Source organism: Sorex araneus, chromosome 3 (assembly GCF_027595985.1).
Source record: "Sorex araneus isolate mSorAra2 chromosome 3, mSorAra2.pri, whole genome shotgun sequence".
Classification (NCBI taxonomy): Eukaryota; Metazoa; Chordata; class Mammalia; order Eulipotyphla; family Soricidae; genus Sorex; species Sorex araneus.
The window spans coordinates 86736307-86750481 of record NC_073304.1 but is presented as its reverse complement, the minus strand read 5'-3'; the positions used below and the strand labels follow the sequence as shown (position 1 = coordinate 86750481).

The window sequence follows — 14175 nt, the reverse complement described above, 5'->3', positions numbered from 1 at the left end:
ATGCTAGGTGTTAAGCTCAGCCCTCGTGGCTTTATTGTTTGTGACCGACAGCTGCCACTGTTTGTGCAAATGATTTTCAACCACTCTGTAGTCAGGTATGTACTAGCACCTCAGCTAAAGGGTGTGGCCCTGCCACCCCTCAAGAGCACAGCTAAGAAATGCAACTCCTGGTGAAGCGTGTGTGCAAGCACTGCAACTGAAGGAACACAGCAGCCCAGCAAGCACTGTGACTCTGTGTGTGACCCAGAGCACATGGGACAACTTTGTATGGGGTGTGTGTGTGTGTGTGTGTGTGCGCGCGTGTGCATGTATGTGTGTTATCCAGGTCATCACAGCATTAACAGAGGGAGAGGAAGAGGGAAGATAAGTACATTTCAAAAAAATAAATATGAAATAGGTCTAAAGAAAGCAGGGTTTCCCTCCTTATACTTGTGCCTGTGTTGTTTATTGTCCCTTTCAAACTGCTAGATGGCAGGGTTCTTACCAGTAATTTCATGTAATACCTCACACAATCAGGCATATTATGGAACTCAGAAATAGCATTTTCTGTAATCATCACTGAAATGCCTATCAGTCCCTTTAAACCTGTAATTCCTGAAGAAATAAAATGCTGTTGTGAGAGTGGAAAAATAGCATGAACCTTGGGAACATGAGAAAGAGAAGGGCCAAATTACCAGCTTGGCTTTATACTCTTGTTTGAGAACCACACTGACAGTCTTTTTTGAAGATTTAGATCAATTTCAGTATGCTTGCCCTGTGAGTGATTGCCTACTTTATTTTATTTTTTTGTTTTCTGGGTTATATCTGGTGGTGCTCATGGATCACTCCTGGCAGGCTCAGAGACCATATGGGGTACCAGGGATGAAACCTGGGTTGGCTGTGTGTAACACAAGTGCCCTACCCACTGTACCATTGTTCCGGCCTCTTATTCCCCACTTTATTTATTTATTTAAAATTTAATTTTTATGAAGTTATTCAAAATAATTTATTAGATTTAATATTCCACCACCAATTCCACCACCATTACTCCTGCCCCCTACCATATTTTGAGTGTTTCTACCCCAAGCTCCAAAGCCTGCCCCCAAAGCAGGAGCTAAATAATTTATTTTATATTGCTTATTATGAATAATCCACTGAAAATGATACTAAAAATTTCCTTAAAGTGTGTGAAGGTTGCTGTATTTCATTCTGGACCCATTAAGCTTTTTACTTGTCTTGGTACATTAGTGGTGTAGAGTATGATATGTCACACAGGAGCAAATGCTACCATGCACTCCAGGAATTATAAAATTTTAAATATGGTGATACAGTACACTGAGGTTAATTTAATTTTTTTTTAACTGGATGATGACTTTGAGGCCCAGAGGCATCTCTGTGGCATGTTGCTCTCTTCCAAGAGATTTATGTGAGTCTCTGAGTCTTGGCCATTAATGAGCTTATATGGTGCCAGAGGCAGTTTGTGGGTGTGACTGCCAGGCTTCCGGAAGCACAGGGAGATGGAGGGATGTTGCCCATTCCTGACTCAGTGCAAGCCTGGAGATTTTGATCACAAATCCCGCATACCTGGGTTTTTCAGCAGATTCACTCATGGATGAAGCTCATCGGAGTCTGTGGATGTCGGCCAAGAGCACAGCAGCAATTGAGTTCTTGAGGTTTTCAACTGTCTGGGCTCTCTTGGGGCAGGTTGGGGGGACTCACCCACCCGACTATGGGTTGCCCCAGGTGAGACTGCCTGGCATGGGATTCAGAGACATCTAAGAGACATCTATTATTGCCTACTTTAAATGTCAGCAATTTAAAGGTTTTAGTACATCCTCCTTGATCCTGAGGTCTAATATGATTGTTACTCCTCCTCCTATACGATGCTTGTCTCCATGGTCTGTCACAGGTGGCCACCAATAGCCGGGTTTATTTATTTGACATTTTCCTTCTGGGAAGTCGTGCTTTCAACAATGGACTTCAGATGGTATTAGAAGATAAAAGAATTCTAAAGGTGAGTGTGTGAGCTGATTCCTCTATTAATAAGATCAACAACTATGTTCTAACACTCTGCTCATCTTCTGATTTAGGTCATCCATGACTGCCGCTGGCTTTCTGATTGCCTCTCTCATCAGTATGGAATTTTGCTGAATAATGTCTTTGACACACAGGTACATGGAAGAAAACTGTATTTAAATCAGGGTACCTAGAGCTGTAGAAAACACACTTCATCCTATGAGTTATTGAAATCTTTCCTTTGGGGGTTCTCCAATTCTGTCCATTTTGCTTGTAAGATTTTTGTGCAATGAGAGTACACTTTGTGAACCATGAAAGCTGTTCAGAAAAACTACTTACAAGTCTGAGAATCCCCAGCCCAGCCCCCCCACCAATTCAGCTCTGGACTTTGTCACATGAAAAGCACCATGCTTGATAGCCATAGTTTTCAGTTGACAGTGCTCAGACTGCTGCCAGTCCACAGGCATATTTAGAAGGCTAATATGACACTTAGTGTAAGAGGAACAGTAGCATCTGTTAGGGTTGGGGTACACATATGATACATGTACATGTTTGTTAAAGCTAGTGGCTAGTTTGACATCTAGTTCAAGGATGCAGGTTGCCGTTGATATGCCCAAAAGTCTTATTCTTGTCCCCCAAATAGCTGAAGTGATTTGCCTCTTACCTATAAGAGCATAGAGAAACGAGGTATCTCTAAACAGTAGTAGCTATTACAGATAATCGGGCTTTCTGGTTTGACCATGAGAACACTGAAACAGCTAGTCTTCATTAGTTTTTTCTTTAGGTTTTTCTAGTCATCTGTTCTTGATATATTTAGTGAATTTGTTTCTAGTATTCATTTTTAATTTACTTTGTGGTTTGAGATAAGAGTCCCATTTCCTTCCTTCCTCCCTCCCTCCGTCTGACCAGTTTTTTTCCAGTACTATCTGTTAAAGAGACCTTCCTTGCTCCACCTAATACTTAGCTTCCACGAGTGAATTAATTGTTCCCATATCTGAGAATCTGTCTCTGGACTTTCAATTCTATTCCATTGGTCTGTGAGTCTGTCTTCAGTCTTCAGTCCATTGACTTCTGATGTAAATTTTCTCATACTTTCATACTTTATCTTTTCTTGTTGGAAGTAACTGCCATTGTCCTCGATTTTTGACCATCCTTCCCATTGGCTTTCCCATGAAGACTTTGAAGTCTTCATCAGGGTGGAGGGAGAGAGGGGGGAGGGGAAGAGGGAGGGAGAGAAGGAAGAGGGAAGAGAGGAGAGAAGAGAGAAGAGAGAAAAGAGAAGAGACTGTTCTGTGCTTAGGGCTTCTTCCTCAACTTTTGTCTTTCTTCACTAATGCAAACCAAATCCTCTGCTTCCTCATCATGTTTGGAGCAGTGCGAGGGTGAGAGCCTGAGTTTCTGCAGGCCTCGGTGACAGTTTCCTCATCTACCCAGAAACTGTTGTTGACTTGATTGTTGTGATAACCTGCTCTGGTGCTCTGCAGTCACACGCTTCAGTTACATAAGTCTAAGGTCTGGATCCCTAAGAACGGTCAGACATTCTACACCCCAGAGTTGACTGAGCTATGGCTGTGGTGTCCCAATCCCATGAATTTGGGCTGTAAACAGAGACTTGTGGCCAGGAGTGTCCAAGTGGCAGCTGTAAACTCCTAGCAGCCCAGAGAATTTGCATTTGCCTGACTTGGCTGTTAGTCAGGCTCACTTTGGAAACATCCATTGGTTCAATTCCAAGTTCAAACAAGCCTGAACTCTTGCCCAGTGTTCAGTTGTTCAGATGAAAAGCAGACAGTGATTTTTCTGCTGCTCACATCAGGCAATCTTCCTCAGCCTGTTTCAGCTTGGGGCTGCGTTCATTTCTGCCGGGGCAGGCAGGGTTCACTCAGCCCTCTCAGCTTGGAAGGGTGGAACTTGCCCGTGGGATGTGCCCGCAGATGAGTGCTCCCTGCAGGCTCCCTGCTGAGGGCCGCTGTTTCCCTGTTGCACCTGCTGGCCCTGATCACCTGACCTAGTCAAGTTGTTGCCTCTAGCTCAGGTTTTGTGAGGGTAGAGTTTGAAAGGGCGGTCAGAGGCTTTTGGCTCTCCACTTCCTCTTTCCTCAGCCCCCATGCTGCCTGTTAGCAGTTCCAATCGGCCTTGAAGCTCTGAGCATGGCCACTGCTCCTGCTCTGGCTGTCACTGAGCTTGCCATTAACTTTCTCAGCGTGCCTGGAGGGTTCTGTGTTCAATTCTTGTGATGTTTGTTTGTTTTGTTTGGGGGCCACACCCAGCAGTGCTCAGGGCTTGCTCCTAGCTCTGAGCTCAGGGATCACTCCTGGTGGACTCGGGCGATCATATGGGGTGCTGGGGATCGAATACAGGTCGACTGTGTGCAAGGTAAACACCCTATGCACTCTGCTATTGCTTTGGCTCCTGATTCCTATTTTTTAATGTGGCTTTGCTGAGGGATTCTAGGAATACTCTCAGATTGCTCTTGTTTTCCATATTGCTCTTTAGGTATCAGCTTATAATGAGCTTTGCACCACTTCTCTTGTTCACATGGCCTAGTTTCTCTGGATGACTTTCAGGTTCTTTCATAACACAGATGTCTGAGAGTTCAGGGTGTTAGAGGAGTGGCTCATTGTGCCTTGGAGGGTTCTCGATCAGACCCCAATTGTATTGTCTAAAGAAACCATTAACATATCCTCACATACTTTTCCTTTTATCTCTCCATAGTGAAAAACCCAGGAATTTTGAATTTTAATATTTTTTTTCTAACAAATTGTATTAGTCTCTCCCCCATGCCTCCTCCCACTGTTGCTATTGTAATAAACCAATACAAATGGAGTGACTTAAAAAAACACAGATTTATACTCTTCCTGTTCTGGCGGCTAGAGTCTCAGATCACTCTTAGTAAGCTGATCAGTGAGAGCAGAGCTGGTTTCTGTCAGGGACTAGAAGGGAGCCTTTTCAGCTGCCCGGGCTCGACTTTTCTTGCAGCTTCTCTTTTCAGAGTGCCCCACTCCCATCTCTGCTTTCCTACCCTTGTCGCCTTCTGGTCGCAGTAAAACCCTCCTCTGCCTTCCTCATAGAGGAGCATTTGTGATGTGGTTCAGGGCTGCACCTCAGAGGTGGGAAGCCCTGGCTTCAACCCCTGGCTGCCCTCAACACCAGACACAGTAAAACTGCTTGTGATTACATTTAGGGCCCGTCCAGATCTTTCAAATTAATCTTCCTAGCTCAGGATGCTCCACTTAGTCACCAGTAAAAATGCATTTTACATGTAAGGTAACAGGGTTCTGGGGTTAGGACACAGGTGTCTCTGGGGACCTTTGTTCAGCCTACTGCACACAGATAATCCAGTCATCATTGTATTGTTTTTCCAAAACTTTGCTGGAGTTACTATTAATACAGATTGTTGAATTTTATTCTCCCTTTCTTACCCCTAAAAGGCACGGACAATAATAGCCAGTCACAAAGTAGGCAAATTTAGAAAGTAGAAAATCTATATAAGACATATTAAAGTTGGTGATCTTTTGCCATTTTTCTAATCTTTCAGAATTTGAACATTAAAGTTTTCTCTTCTTTCCCCTCCCTTTCCCGCCCCTTTTTCCTTCTTCCTGCCCCCTTTTCCTGTGGATCCCGTGATCGAACACAGGTGTGTGCTCTGCAGGGCTATTCCCCACCCCAGCACCCTCTTTTTTGTTGCTGTTATTTTCATAACTAGAGATTGAACCATTAACCCTCCATATGGTGGCCTGGATAGTGGCACATTGTGTGGCTCTTGGTGATGATGGCAGTGCCACCTGGATCACTCTTGGAAATGTGGGGCAGCGTTGGGGATCAAATTCACAGCCTCTTTTTTTGCAAGATGGGTGTTATACTAAGAAACCACATCCTTGAGCCCCAACTTAAGTTTTCTTTTTTTTTTAACTTTTTTTTTAACTTTATTTTTTTTTATTTTAGTGAATCATCGTGAGATACATTTACAGACTTACAGATTTTCATGATTGCATTTCAGTCAGTGTTCAAGTACCCATCCCTCCACCAGTAGCCATAATCTACCCACAATTTTTCCAGTATTCCCCCTCCCCCACCCCTTCCTACCTCCTGCCTCAGTGACAGGCACAATCCCTCTTACTCTCTCTGTCCTTTTGGGTGATATGGTTTGCAATACAGGAGATAAGCAGCCATCATGTTTGGTCCATAGTCTACTTTCAATATGCATCTACTATCCCGAGCAATTCCTCCAACCATCATTTATTTAGTGCTCCTCTTTCCATCCCAGTTACCTTTTCCCCAGAGCATGATTCTTTTCTTTTCTTTTTTTGGCTTTGTTTTGTTTTGTTTTGTTTTGTTTTGTTTTGTTTTGTTTCTGCACCACACCCAGTGATGCTCAGGGCTTACTCCTGGCTCTGCACTCAGAAATCACTCCTGGTGGTGCTCAGGGCAACATATGGGATGCCAAGATTGAAATCAGTTTGGCTGCATGCAAGTCAAGCACCCTATCCACTCTCTCTCCAGTCTCCCAACTTAAGTTTCCTTGATGGGAGTTCTGTATCATGAGGGTTCTTGGGGAAAATGATAGCCATTTCTCTAAATATATTTATGTAATTGGCCGGGGAGATGGCTTAGGAGTGGTATAGCACATGCCCTATGCAGAACCCTAAATTTGATCCCTGTTGCCACGTGTCACCCAGAGCACCACTGAGTGTGTCCTTGGTGGCCCCAGTATTGCTGAGCCTGGGCAGCATCGGGCGTGAGCACCAAAATAGTGGTCTCTGCCAGGCTACACAGCACTGGGAATGGCCCTCCAAGCCCTTGAGCATACTGGGGTGCCCCTATCAAAATAAACTAAATATACTTCTGTCATTTTTGCCATGAGCTAGTTCTCTGCCTGTATTCCTCAGACCGATCTGTTTGGTTTTTGTTAATGCCACAGGTTGCAGATGTCCTTCAATTTTCCATGGAAACAGGTGGCTATCTTCCAAATAGCATCAGTACCTTGCAGGAGAGCTTAATCAGGCACCTTAAAGTAGCCCCTAAATATCTCTCCTTCCTGGAAGAGAGACAAAATTTGATTCAGGTGAGTATTAATGGATGTAATATGTGATGCTTGTTTTTCAAGTCACCAGCCTTTATATCAAGAAACCACAGCTGCTATGTAAGTATATGAGTATTTCCAAAATATGACTTATTTCCAATGGGAACAGTTTGTTTGTAGACTCATGGCTTAAAGCCAGGCTCCAGATTGGGTTGGTTATCAATTAAAAAGTGCTTTGGTGGGGTGGGTGGGATGTAGTTCAGTGTTAGATTTTATACGCCTCATGTGTGAAGCTCTGGGTTTGATTCCAGCACCAAAAAAAGAAGTGACAAAAAGACACCAACATAAATTTTCTGGTGAAAGAAGGGGAGATTTAGTTGGGACATATGAATCAAAGCTGTAGAATAAAAATCATCCCCAATTATTTTTCATGCATGAAGGCTTATTTCACTCATTTCCTAATGGGCTCGCTTACATCAGGACCACATGGCTGCAATTTTGGCCACATAAACAAGTCTTCTGCCTCCAGATTTCCCCCCTGGCTGGGGAAACTGGTTGGGCAAGTGCATGGGCAAGCCATGACGCCACTTTCCATGGCCTCTCACTGGCACCACAATGCCCTGATCACCTCGAGCATGTGGCAGGACTGGGGTTTGAGCTCACGACTTTGCACTTGCCAGATAAATAAAGGCTATATGCCACAGAACAACTTTCTGGGAGCTGCCTCCATTTTTAATGAGAAATTTTAATCTCTCTCTGTCTCTCAGTGCCTCTCTATCTCCCTGTGCTTCTCTGTCTTGCTCTCTGTCTCCCTCCCTGCCCTTCTCTTTGTTTCTCTGTCACTCTCCCATTTCCCCCTTTTTCTTTTCTCGTCCTATATGTATATATACACACTCAGTATCCATACAGAAAGTGTCTTCAGTTTGTGTGTGTGTATGTGTGTATTCTCAGAAGGCTAGTCTTCTAAGGTGAAACTTATTACCATGGATGAAAATGACAGCAACTGGGGGACAGGAGGGATAATACAGTTAGTAGAGCGCTTGCCTTTCATGCCAGTGGCTTATTGGTTCGATCCCCATCATCCCCTATGGTTACCCAAGTACCACCATGAGTAATTCCTGGGTGCAGAGCCAGGAGTAACCCCTGAATATTGTCAGGTGTTGCAAAAAAAAAAAAAAAAGAAAAAGAAAAAAGAAAAAAAAGAAAAGAAAAAAAGACATTAACAAAAATAGTTTTTTTTTTCTTTTTGGGTCACACCCAGCAATGCACAGGGGTTACTTCTGGCTCATGCACTCAGGAATTCTTCCTGGCAGTACTCAGGGGACCATATGGGATGCTGGGAATCGAACCAGGGTCGGCCGCATGCAAGGCAAACACCCTACCCGCTGTGCAATCGCTCCAGCCCCAGAAATAGTGTTTTAACTTAAGCAGGATTTGAAGTTACCTACTTTAAACATTTTGCCCCCTTTACCAACAATATTTTGGTGTCTAGGAAAATCCTGAAGTGTGGTTCATGCGACCTCTTTCACCCTCATTGCTAAAAATTTTGGCCCTGGAAGCTACCTATCTGCTTCCCCTTCGCCTGGTACTCCTGGATGAGATGATGTCCGACCTGACCACCCTGGTGGATGGCTACCTGAACACCTACCGCGAAGGCCCTGCCGAACGCCTTGGGGTCACAGAGGTAGGCGGTGGCGGGTCCAGGGTTGGTTTCTGCCTCTCGGTGAAACCCCACATTCATGACTGCAGATCGCGCCAACTTGGTGATGAATAAGTTTAAAGGGCTGTAGTTTCACTCTATCTCCATATGCCCTTTTCCACAATATTAATTTATGTTTCCAAGAATGTTTCTGTCTGGGGCCGGAGCGATAGCACAGCGGGTACGGCGTTTGCCTTGCACGCGGCCGACCCGGGTTCGATCCCCGGCATCCCATATGGTCCCCCAAGCACCGCCAGGAGTAATTCCTGAGTGCAAAGCCAGGAGTAACCCCTGAGCATCACTGGGCGTGACCCAAAAAGCAAAAAAAAAAAAAAAAAAAAAAAAAAGAATGTTTCTGTCAAAGGATGGGTGAATTTCAGGTTTTGTTCGTTCCTTTTTTTTTTTTTTTTTGGTCACACCCGGTGATGCACAGGGGTTACTCCTGGCTCATTACCCTTGGCGGTGTTCAGGGGACCATATGGGATGCTGGGAATCGAACCCGGGTCAGCTGTGTGCAAGGCAAACGCCCTACCCACTGTGCTATTGCTCCAGCCCCAGTTGCTTTTTGAAGCCAACACCGTACAAGAACATAGTCGAGCAGGAATTAACAGCTGTTTGTTGTTCTAAGGCAGAATCTTGCCCACAACCTGGGTCTTTGAGTTTTTTTGTATTGGTTCTAGAAATCCATCCCAGGGCCTCACACATGCAAGGTTAGTGCACTACCACTGAACCACATTCCCAGCCACCACAGCTTTTGTTTTTTGAGAGGCCAAAGCCACCAGTGCTTCAGGGTTTACTCCTGGTTCTGTGCTCAGGGATCACTCCTGGTGGACTTGGGAAACTGTATGTGGTGCTGGTGATCATACCCAGGTCATCCACTCGCGAGGACAAACCTGTACCCACTCCATTATCGCTCCAGCCTGCACAGCCTATTTTTTGTTTTTGTTTTATGTTTTTTGGGGCCATACCCATGATGCTCAGGGGTTACTCCTGGCTCTGCACTCACTATTTTTTAGATTATTGGTATAATAATATAAAATTAGATTACTTATATATTTATATAGATTACTTATGTAATATAGACTTATATACTCCAATTACTTGGAGATGCTCAGGGCTTACTTCTGGCTCCTGGTGGTCATCGCTCCCGAAGTTGGGAATGTTGACCTCAGGATCCAACATATGGGATTTTGGGGACTGAATCCAGACTGGCCCATGCAAGGCAGGCACTTTACCACTGTACTATCTCTTCCTCCCCTATATAGTCTAGTTTTGAACAACTTATAAGCGAAGAATAATTTTCGCAATTTTAAAGAAATTTTAAAACAGAACAGAAAGTAAAAGAAGAAAGAGTATGTATCAGAGAAGTATCAGAGATTATTGGATCACCAGGCTGTTATACTTAACATTTAGCCCCTTACATTAAGAGTACTTAGGGCTGGAGTAAGAGAGATAGTACAGTGTCTACTTGCTTTGTACACAGGTGACTGGGTTCAATCCCTGAAGCCCCATGTGGTCCCCTGAGTCTGCCAGGAGTGATCCCTGAGCACAGAGCCAGGAGTAATCCCTGAGCACCATTGAGTGTTGCCAAAAAATAAAAACAAAAAAGGAAAATGAAAAAGTAGGCTGTTGCTATAAACCATTGTTCTTTTGGATGGATGGAATTTTATTCTTTAAAATCATTTTATATAAAAAAAAAGTAAAAGGACTTTATATTTGTGTTTTCAAAAGTAGAAGGGGACCCTTATAACTCACACCATTCTTTCATAAGCTTCCCCGGTAAGCTATTCTTAATTTAAGAATATTGGAAGCTAGAAAGATAGTACAGGGGGAAGATACTTACCTGGCATGTGAGCCAATCTGATTTGATCCCTGGAACCACTTATGGTTCACTGAGCACTGTCAGGAATCATCCCTGAGCACTGAGCCAGGAGTAAGCCCTGAGCATCTCCAAGTATCCCTCCCCTCCCCCAAGTAAGTAAATCGGTATGAAATAATAGCATATTTGGTATGAATCCCTCTTAAACGGACTATATTTTTATTTTTAATGTGTCACTGAATTTTTATTATAATCATGATTTGATTTTCCATTTTAGTAGAGCTAAGGCTTATGATTGTCTCACAAATGAAAACATTTGATAGTATTCTACATGCATTACTAAGTTGGGACATACATATACTTAATATAACAATAAAAAAAGCGTTGCCTTCAGAAACAAGATTATATCATATTTGATAGAAAACACTGAAAACATCCTCATTAATATCAAGAATAATATAAAAAAAAAACAGTGATTACGACCACTACTTCAACTTTGAATACTATTAACCAACGAAATGGTAAATTTTGTCCCCCAAGCACCATCAAGGGTGATCCTTGATGCTGAGCTGAGAGACTTACTTTCCACTGAGTAACACATACACACACACACACACACACACGCTGTGGAATGGAAGTACTTAAATTACTCAAAATTTCTACTCTTCTACTACTGTAGTTGAAGACACCAGAGGGTGCTGTAAGAATACATTTAAAGACTCTCCCTTGCCCAAGTTGGTAAGCATAGTAGCTGGGAATATAAAAAGAGTATTCAGAACTTTAGTTGTTGTAGATCTGTGTTCATATAGGAATCTTGGGTTCATATAGTACTCTCTTCATCTTCTTTCTCCTCCTTGCACCCCTCCTCCTTCTCCTCCTCTTCCTCTTCCTCTCCTTCCTTCCTACCTTATTTCTCCTTTCTCCTTCCTTCTTATTAGCCTACGTGTATGGAGCTTCCAGAGGAACTACTTCAGCTCAAGAACTTCCAGAAGCAGCGCAGAGAGAGAGCTGTGCAAGAATATGAGGTGAATGCACAAGGACTCTTAATAAGGACTGTGCTACACCCAAAGAAAGCAGTGACAGAGACCTTGGGGAAAGAGGAAAGAGTGAGGGGCTTCTTGCTTTGTAAAAACTCCATGCTAGACAAAACTCAAAGTTTTATGTCTCCCGAGGATGCCGATTTGCTGAAAGGAGAATCTAAGAGTAAGCTGCCTCCAGCAGAGGAAGGAGACCCCAGGGAAGAGGCCACTAATAAGCTCACTCCTCCTGAGTCTGAGGGGCTGGAGGATCTGAGTCTACCCCAAGAAGAAAACCTGAAGATATCCAAGCATGAATTTCAGACAAGTTTATCTTTAAAACAGGAGATAGAACAGTTACTGACAGCAGAAAACAAGGAAAATGGGAAATGCACCAAGCAAGATGTGTCCAGGACTTTTCCCCTTCCTCTGGAAACTAGAGGGTCTCCAAAGGACATCTTCCCTCCTTTCAGAGAAGCTTTGCTTTCCACACTTCCTCCCTGTCCCGCCCTGGAGAAGACAGATTCCTGGATGCCTCCTTCAAATCTTCCCTAGAAATCTGCTGCCTGTTCTTGAGGTCACAGAGGTGGCCCATTTCCCGGCCTTTGTGGCCTTCCAGATTTGTTCTCCATTAGCCACAGGCTTCCGGGGAAATTGCGTCCACTTGCTGCTTACTGCTATATTCTTGGAATTCGATTGGAATGGGAATTAAGAAGTTAAAGAAGAAATAAGTTTTCTGATTATGTCACTGCGCAAAAATGTTCCCAGTGGCCAGAGTGAATTATTTCTCATAAATTGGGTCTAGAGGATTTCAAAAGGGAAAATCTTGTTTAGTGTCTGCAAGAATCTATATTTTAACATTTTAGTTAAAATGTGGGGTTTATTTTTCAGTTTGAAGGGGGTTAGAACGACTCTCACAAGTTTTAAAAAATTATAAGCTGTAACTTTTCCCATACTTTTTTTCCTTTTAAAAATATTGACACCTATTTGTCGATTATATCTCAATAAAGCTGAGTACATATTGTTTATTTTTAATGTTCTCTTGTGTCTTAGACAAATAATAGCTTATGTTATAATAGGAACTAACATCCCAATTTTAATTCTTTTAATGCCATTTAATTTTAGAAAGTTTTGTGTGTTTTCCTCACAAAGCAGGGGTTTCTTTTAAATATTATGTGAGAACTCTTGTCTATTATGTAAACCTGAAGTTTGATTCCCCTGTTTGAAGTCAGAGGACTATCTTAGGGGAAAAGTCAGAGAACCTGCTCTGCTTTCTAATGCTACTTGCACTTTGCACACATTCTTTGTGCAGAAGAAACAAGCCTGTTCTAACCTTATCTCTCACTTTTCCTAGAAGTCTTATCATTTTATAGAACTTGATTTTTTACTGCACTTTGGGGAAATATAGGCAAGTCTCTGATTAGGCACATCCTAGTCTGTATTGATCCATCCTATTATGAGCTCTGACAAATGCAAAGCAGCTTCCTTCTGGATTCTAGAGTCCAGGTCTAGCCTAAGCTTAAGATAAAAGCAAAACCAAGAGCAGTCAACTCAGTGGTGCAGCAGTTCTGCCTCAGTTTGTCCTTCATTTTGAAGGTCACTTGGAGCCGAGGTGGTTTCTGGTTTGTCTTGGATGAATGCATTTTCAGGTTGAGGCCAGAATGTGATCAACCTAGGGCACGAAAGGGCATGAATTCCTGTGAAATTCTTTGAGCTGCTTTAGCTTCTTATGAAACCATTGTTCCACTCCCAACATACACCTAAACAGGTTGTAGAAAGAAAAAAAAATTTTTTTTGTATTTTACTTTTTTGTTTCTTTTTGTGTCACACCCGGCGATGCACAGAGGTTACTCCTGGCTGTACACTCAGGAATTACTCCTGGCGGTGCTCAGGGGACATATGGGATGCTGGGAATCGAACCTGGGTTGGCCGCGTGCAAGGCAAATGCTCTACTCGCTGTGCTCCAGCCCCTATATTTTATTTTTTATTTATTTTTTAATTTTTATTAGTAAATCACTGTGGGGTACAGTTACAACTTATGAACTTTCATGTTTGTATTTTGTTTACATCCCTCAACCAGTGCCCATTCTCCTCCACCAATTTTCCCAGTATCCCTCCCACCACCCCAACCCCAACCCCCACTACCCCACCCTGCCTCTGTGGCAGGGCATTCCCTTTTGTTCTCTCTCCTGTTGGATGTTGTAGTTTGCAATAGAGGTACTGAGTGGACATCATGTTCAGTCTATAGTCCACTTTTGGTACTCGGCTTTCAACCTGAGTGGGTCCTCCCAATATTCTCTACTGGGTGTTCCCTTCTCAGTCTCTGCTGCCTTTTCCCCCAGCATGTGAGGCCAGTTTCCAATCTGTGGGGCAGACCTCCTGGTTCTAATCTCTACTACTCTTGGGTGTTTGGTACATCTACACAATGGAATACTATGCAACTGTTAGAAAAGATGAAGTCATGAAATTTGCCTATAAGTGGATCAACATGGAGAGTTGTCATGTTGAGTTACATTTTATTTTTTAAATTGATTTTGTGGGGAGCTTCCTGAGGGGCTAACAAGGCGCAGGGACAAACTCTAGTGTTTTTTGGTCACCCAGGCCAGTAGTTAAACACAAGGGCCTG

The 14175-nt window shown here is 43.2% G+C and overlaps 1 protein-coding gene across 2 annotated transcripts in view; it reads left to right on the top strand.

Annotated features, from left to right (window-relative positions):
* EXD1 (exonuclease 3'-5' domain containing 1) overlaps positions 1 to 12577 on the top strand; it is a 33973-nt gene extending 21396 nt beyond the window's left edge. For both annotated transcript variants that reach the window (XM_004609583.3, XM_055133709.1), the window contains 5 exons: positions 1889 to 1993; positions 2070 to 2150; positions 6914 to 7057; positions 8508 to 8699; positions 11472 to 12577. In XM_004609583.3, the coding sequence (XP_004609640.2) occupies positions 1889 to 1993; positions 2070 to 2150; positions 6914 to 7057; positions 8508 to 8699; positions 11472 to 12104 (1155 nt within the window). In that variant the 3' untranslated portion in view covers positions 12105 to 12577. The remainder of the gene's footprint in view (positions 1 to 1888; positions 1994 to 2069; positions 2151 to 6913; positions 7058 to 8507; positions 8700 to 11471) is intronic.
* Positions 12578 to 14175: the final 1598 nt, after the last annotated feature.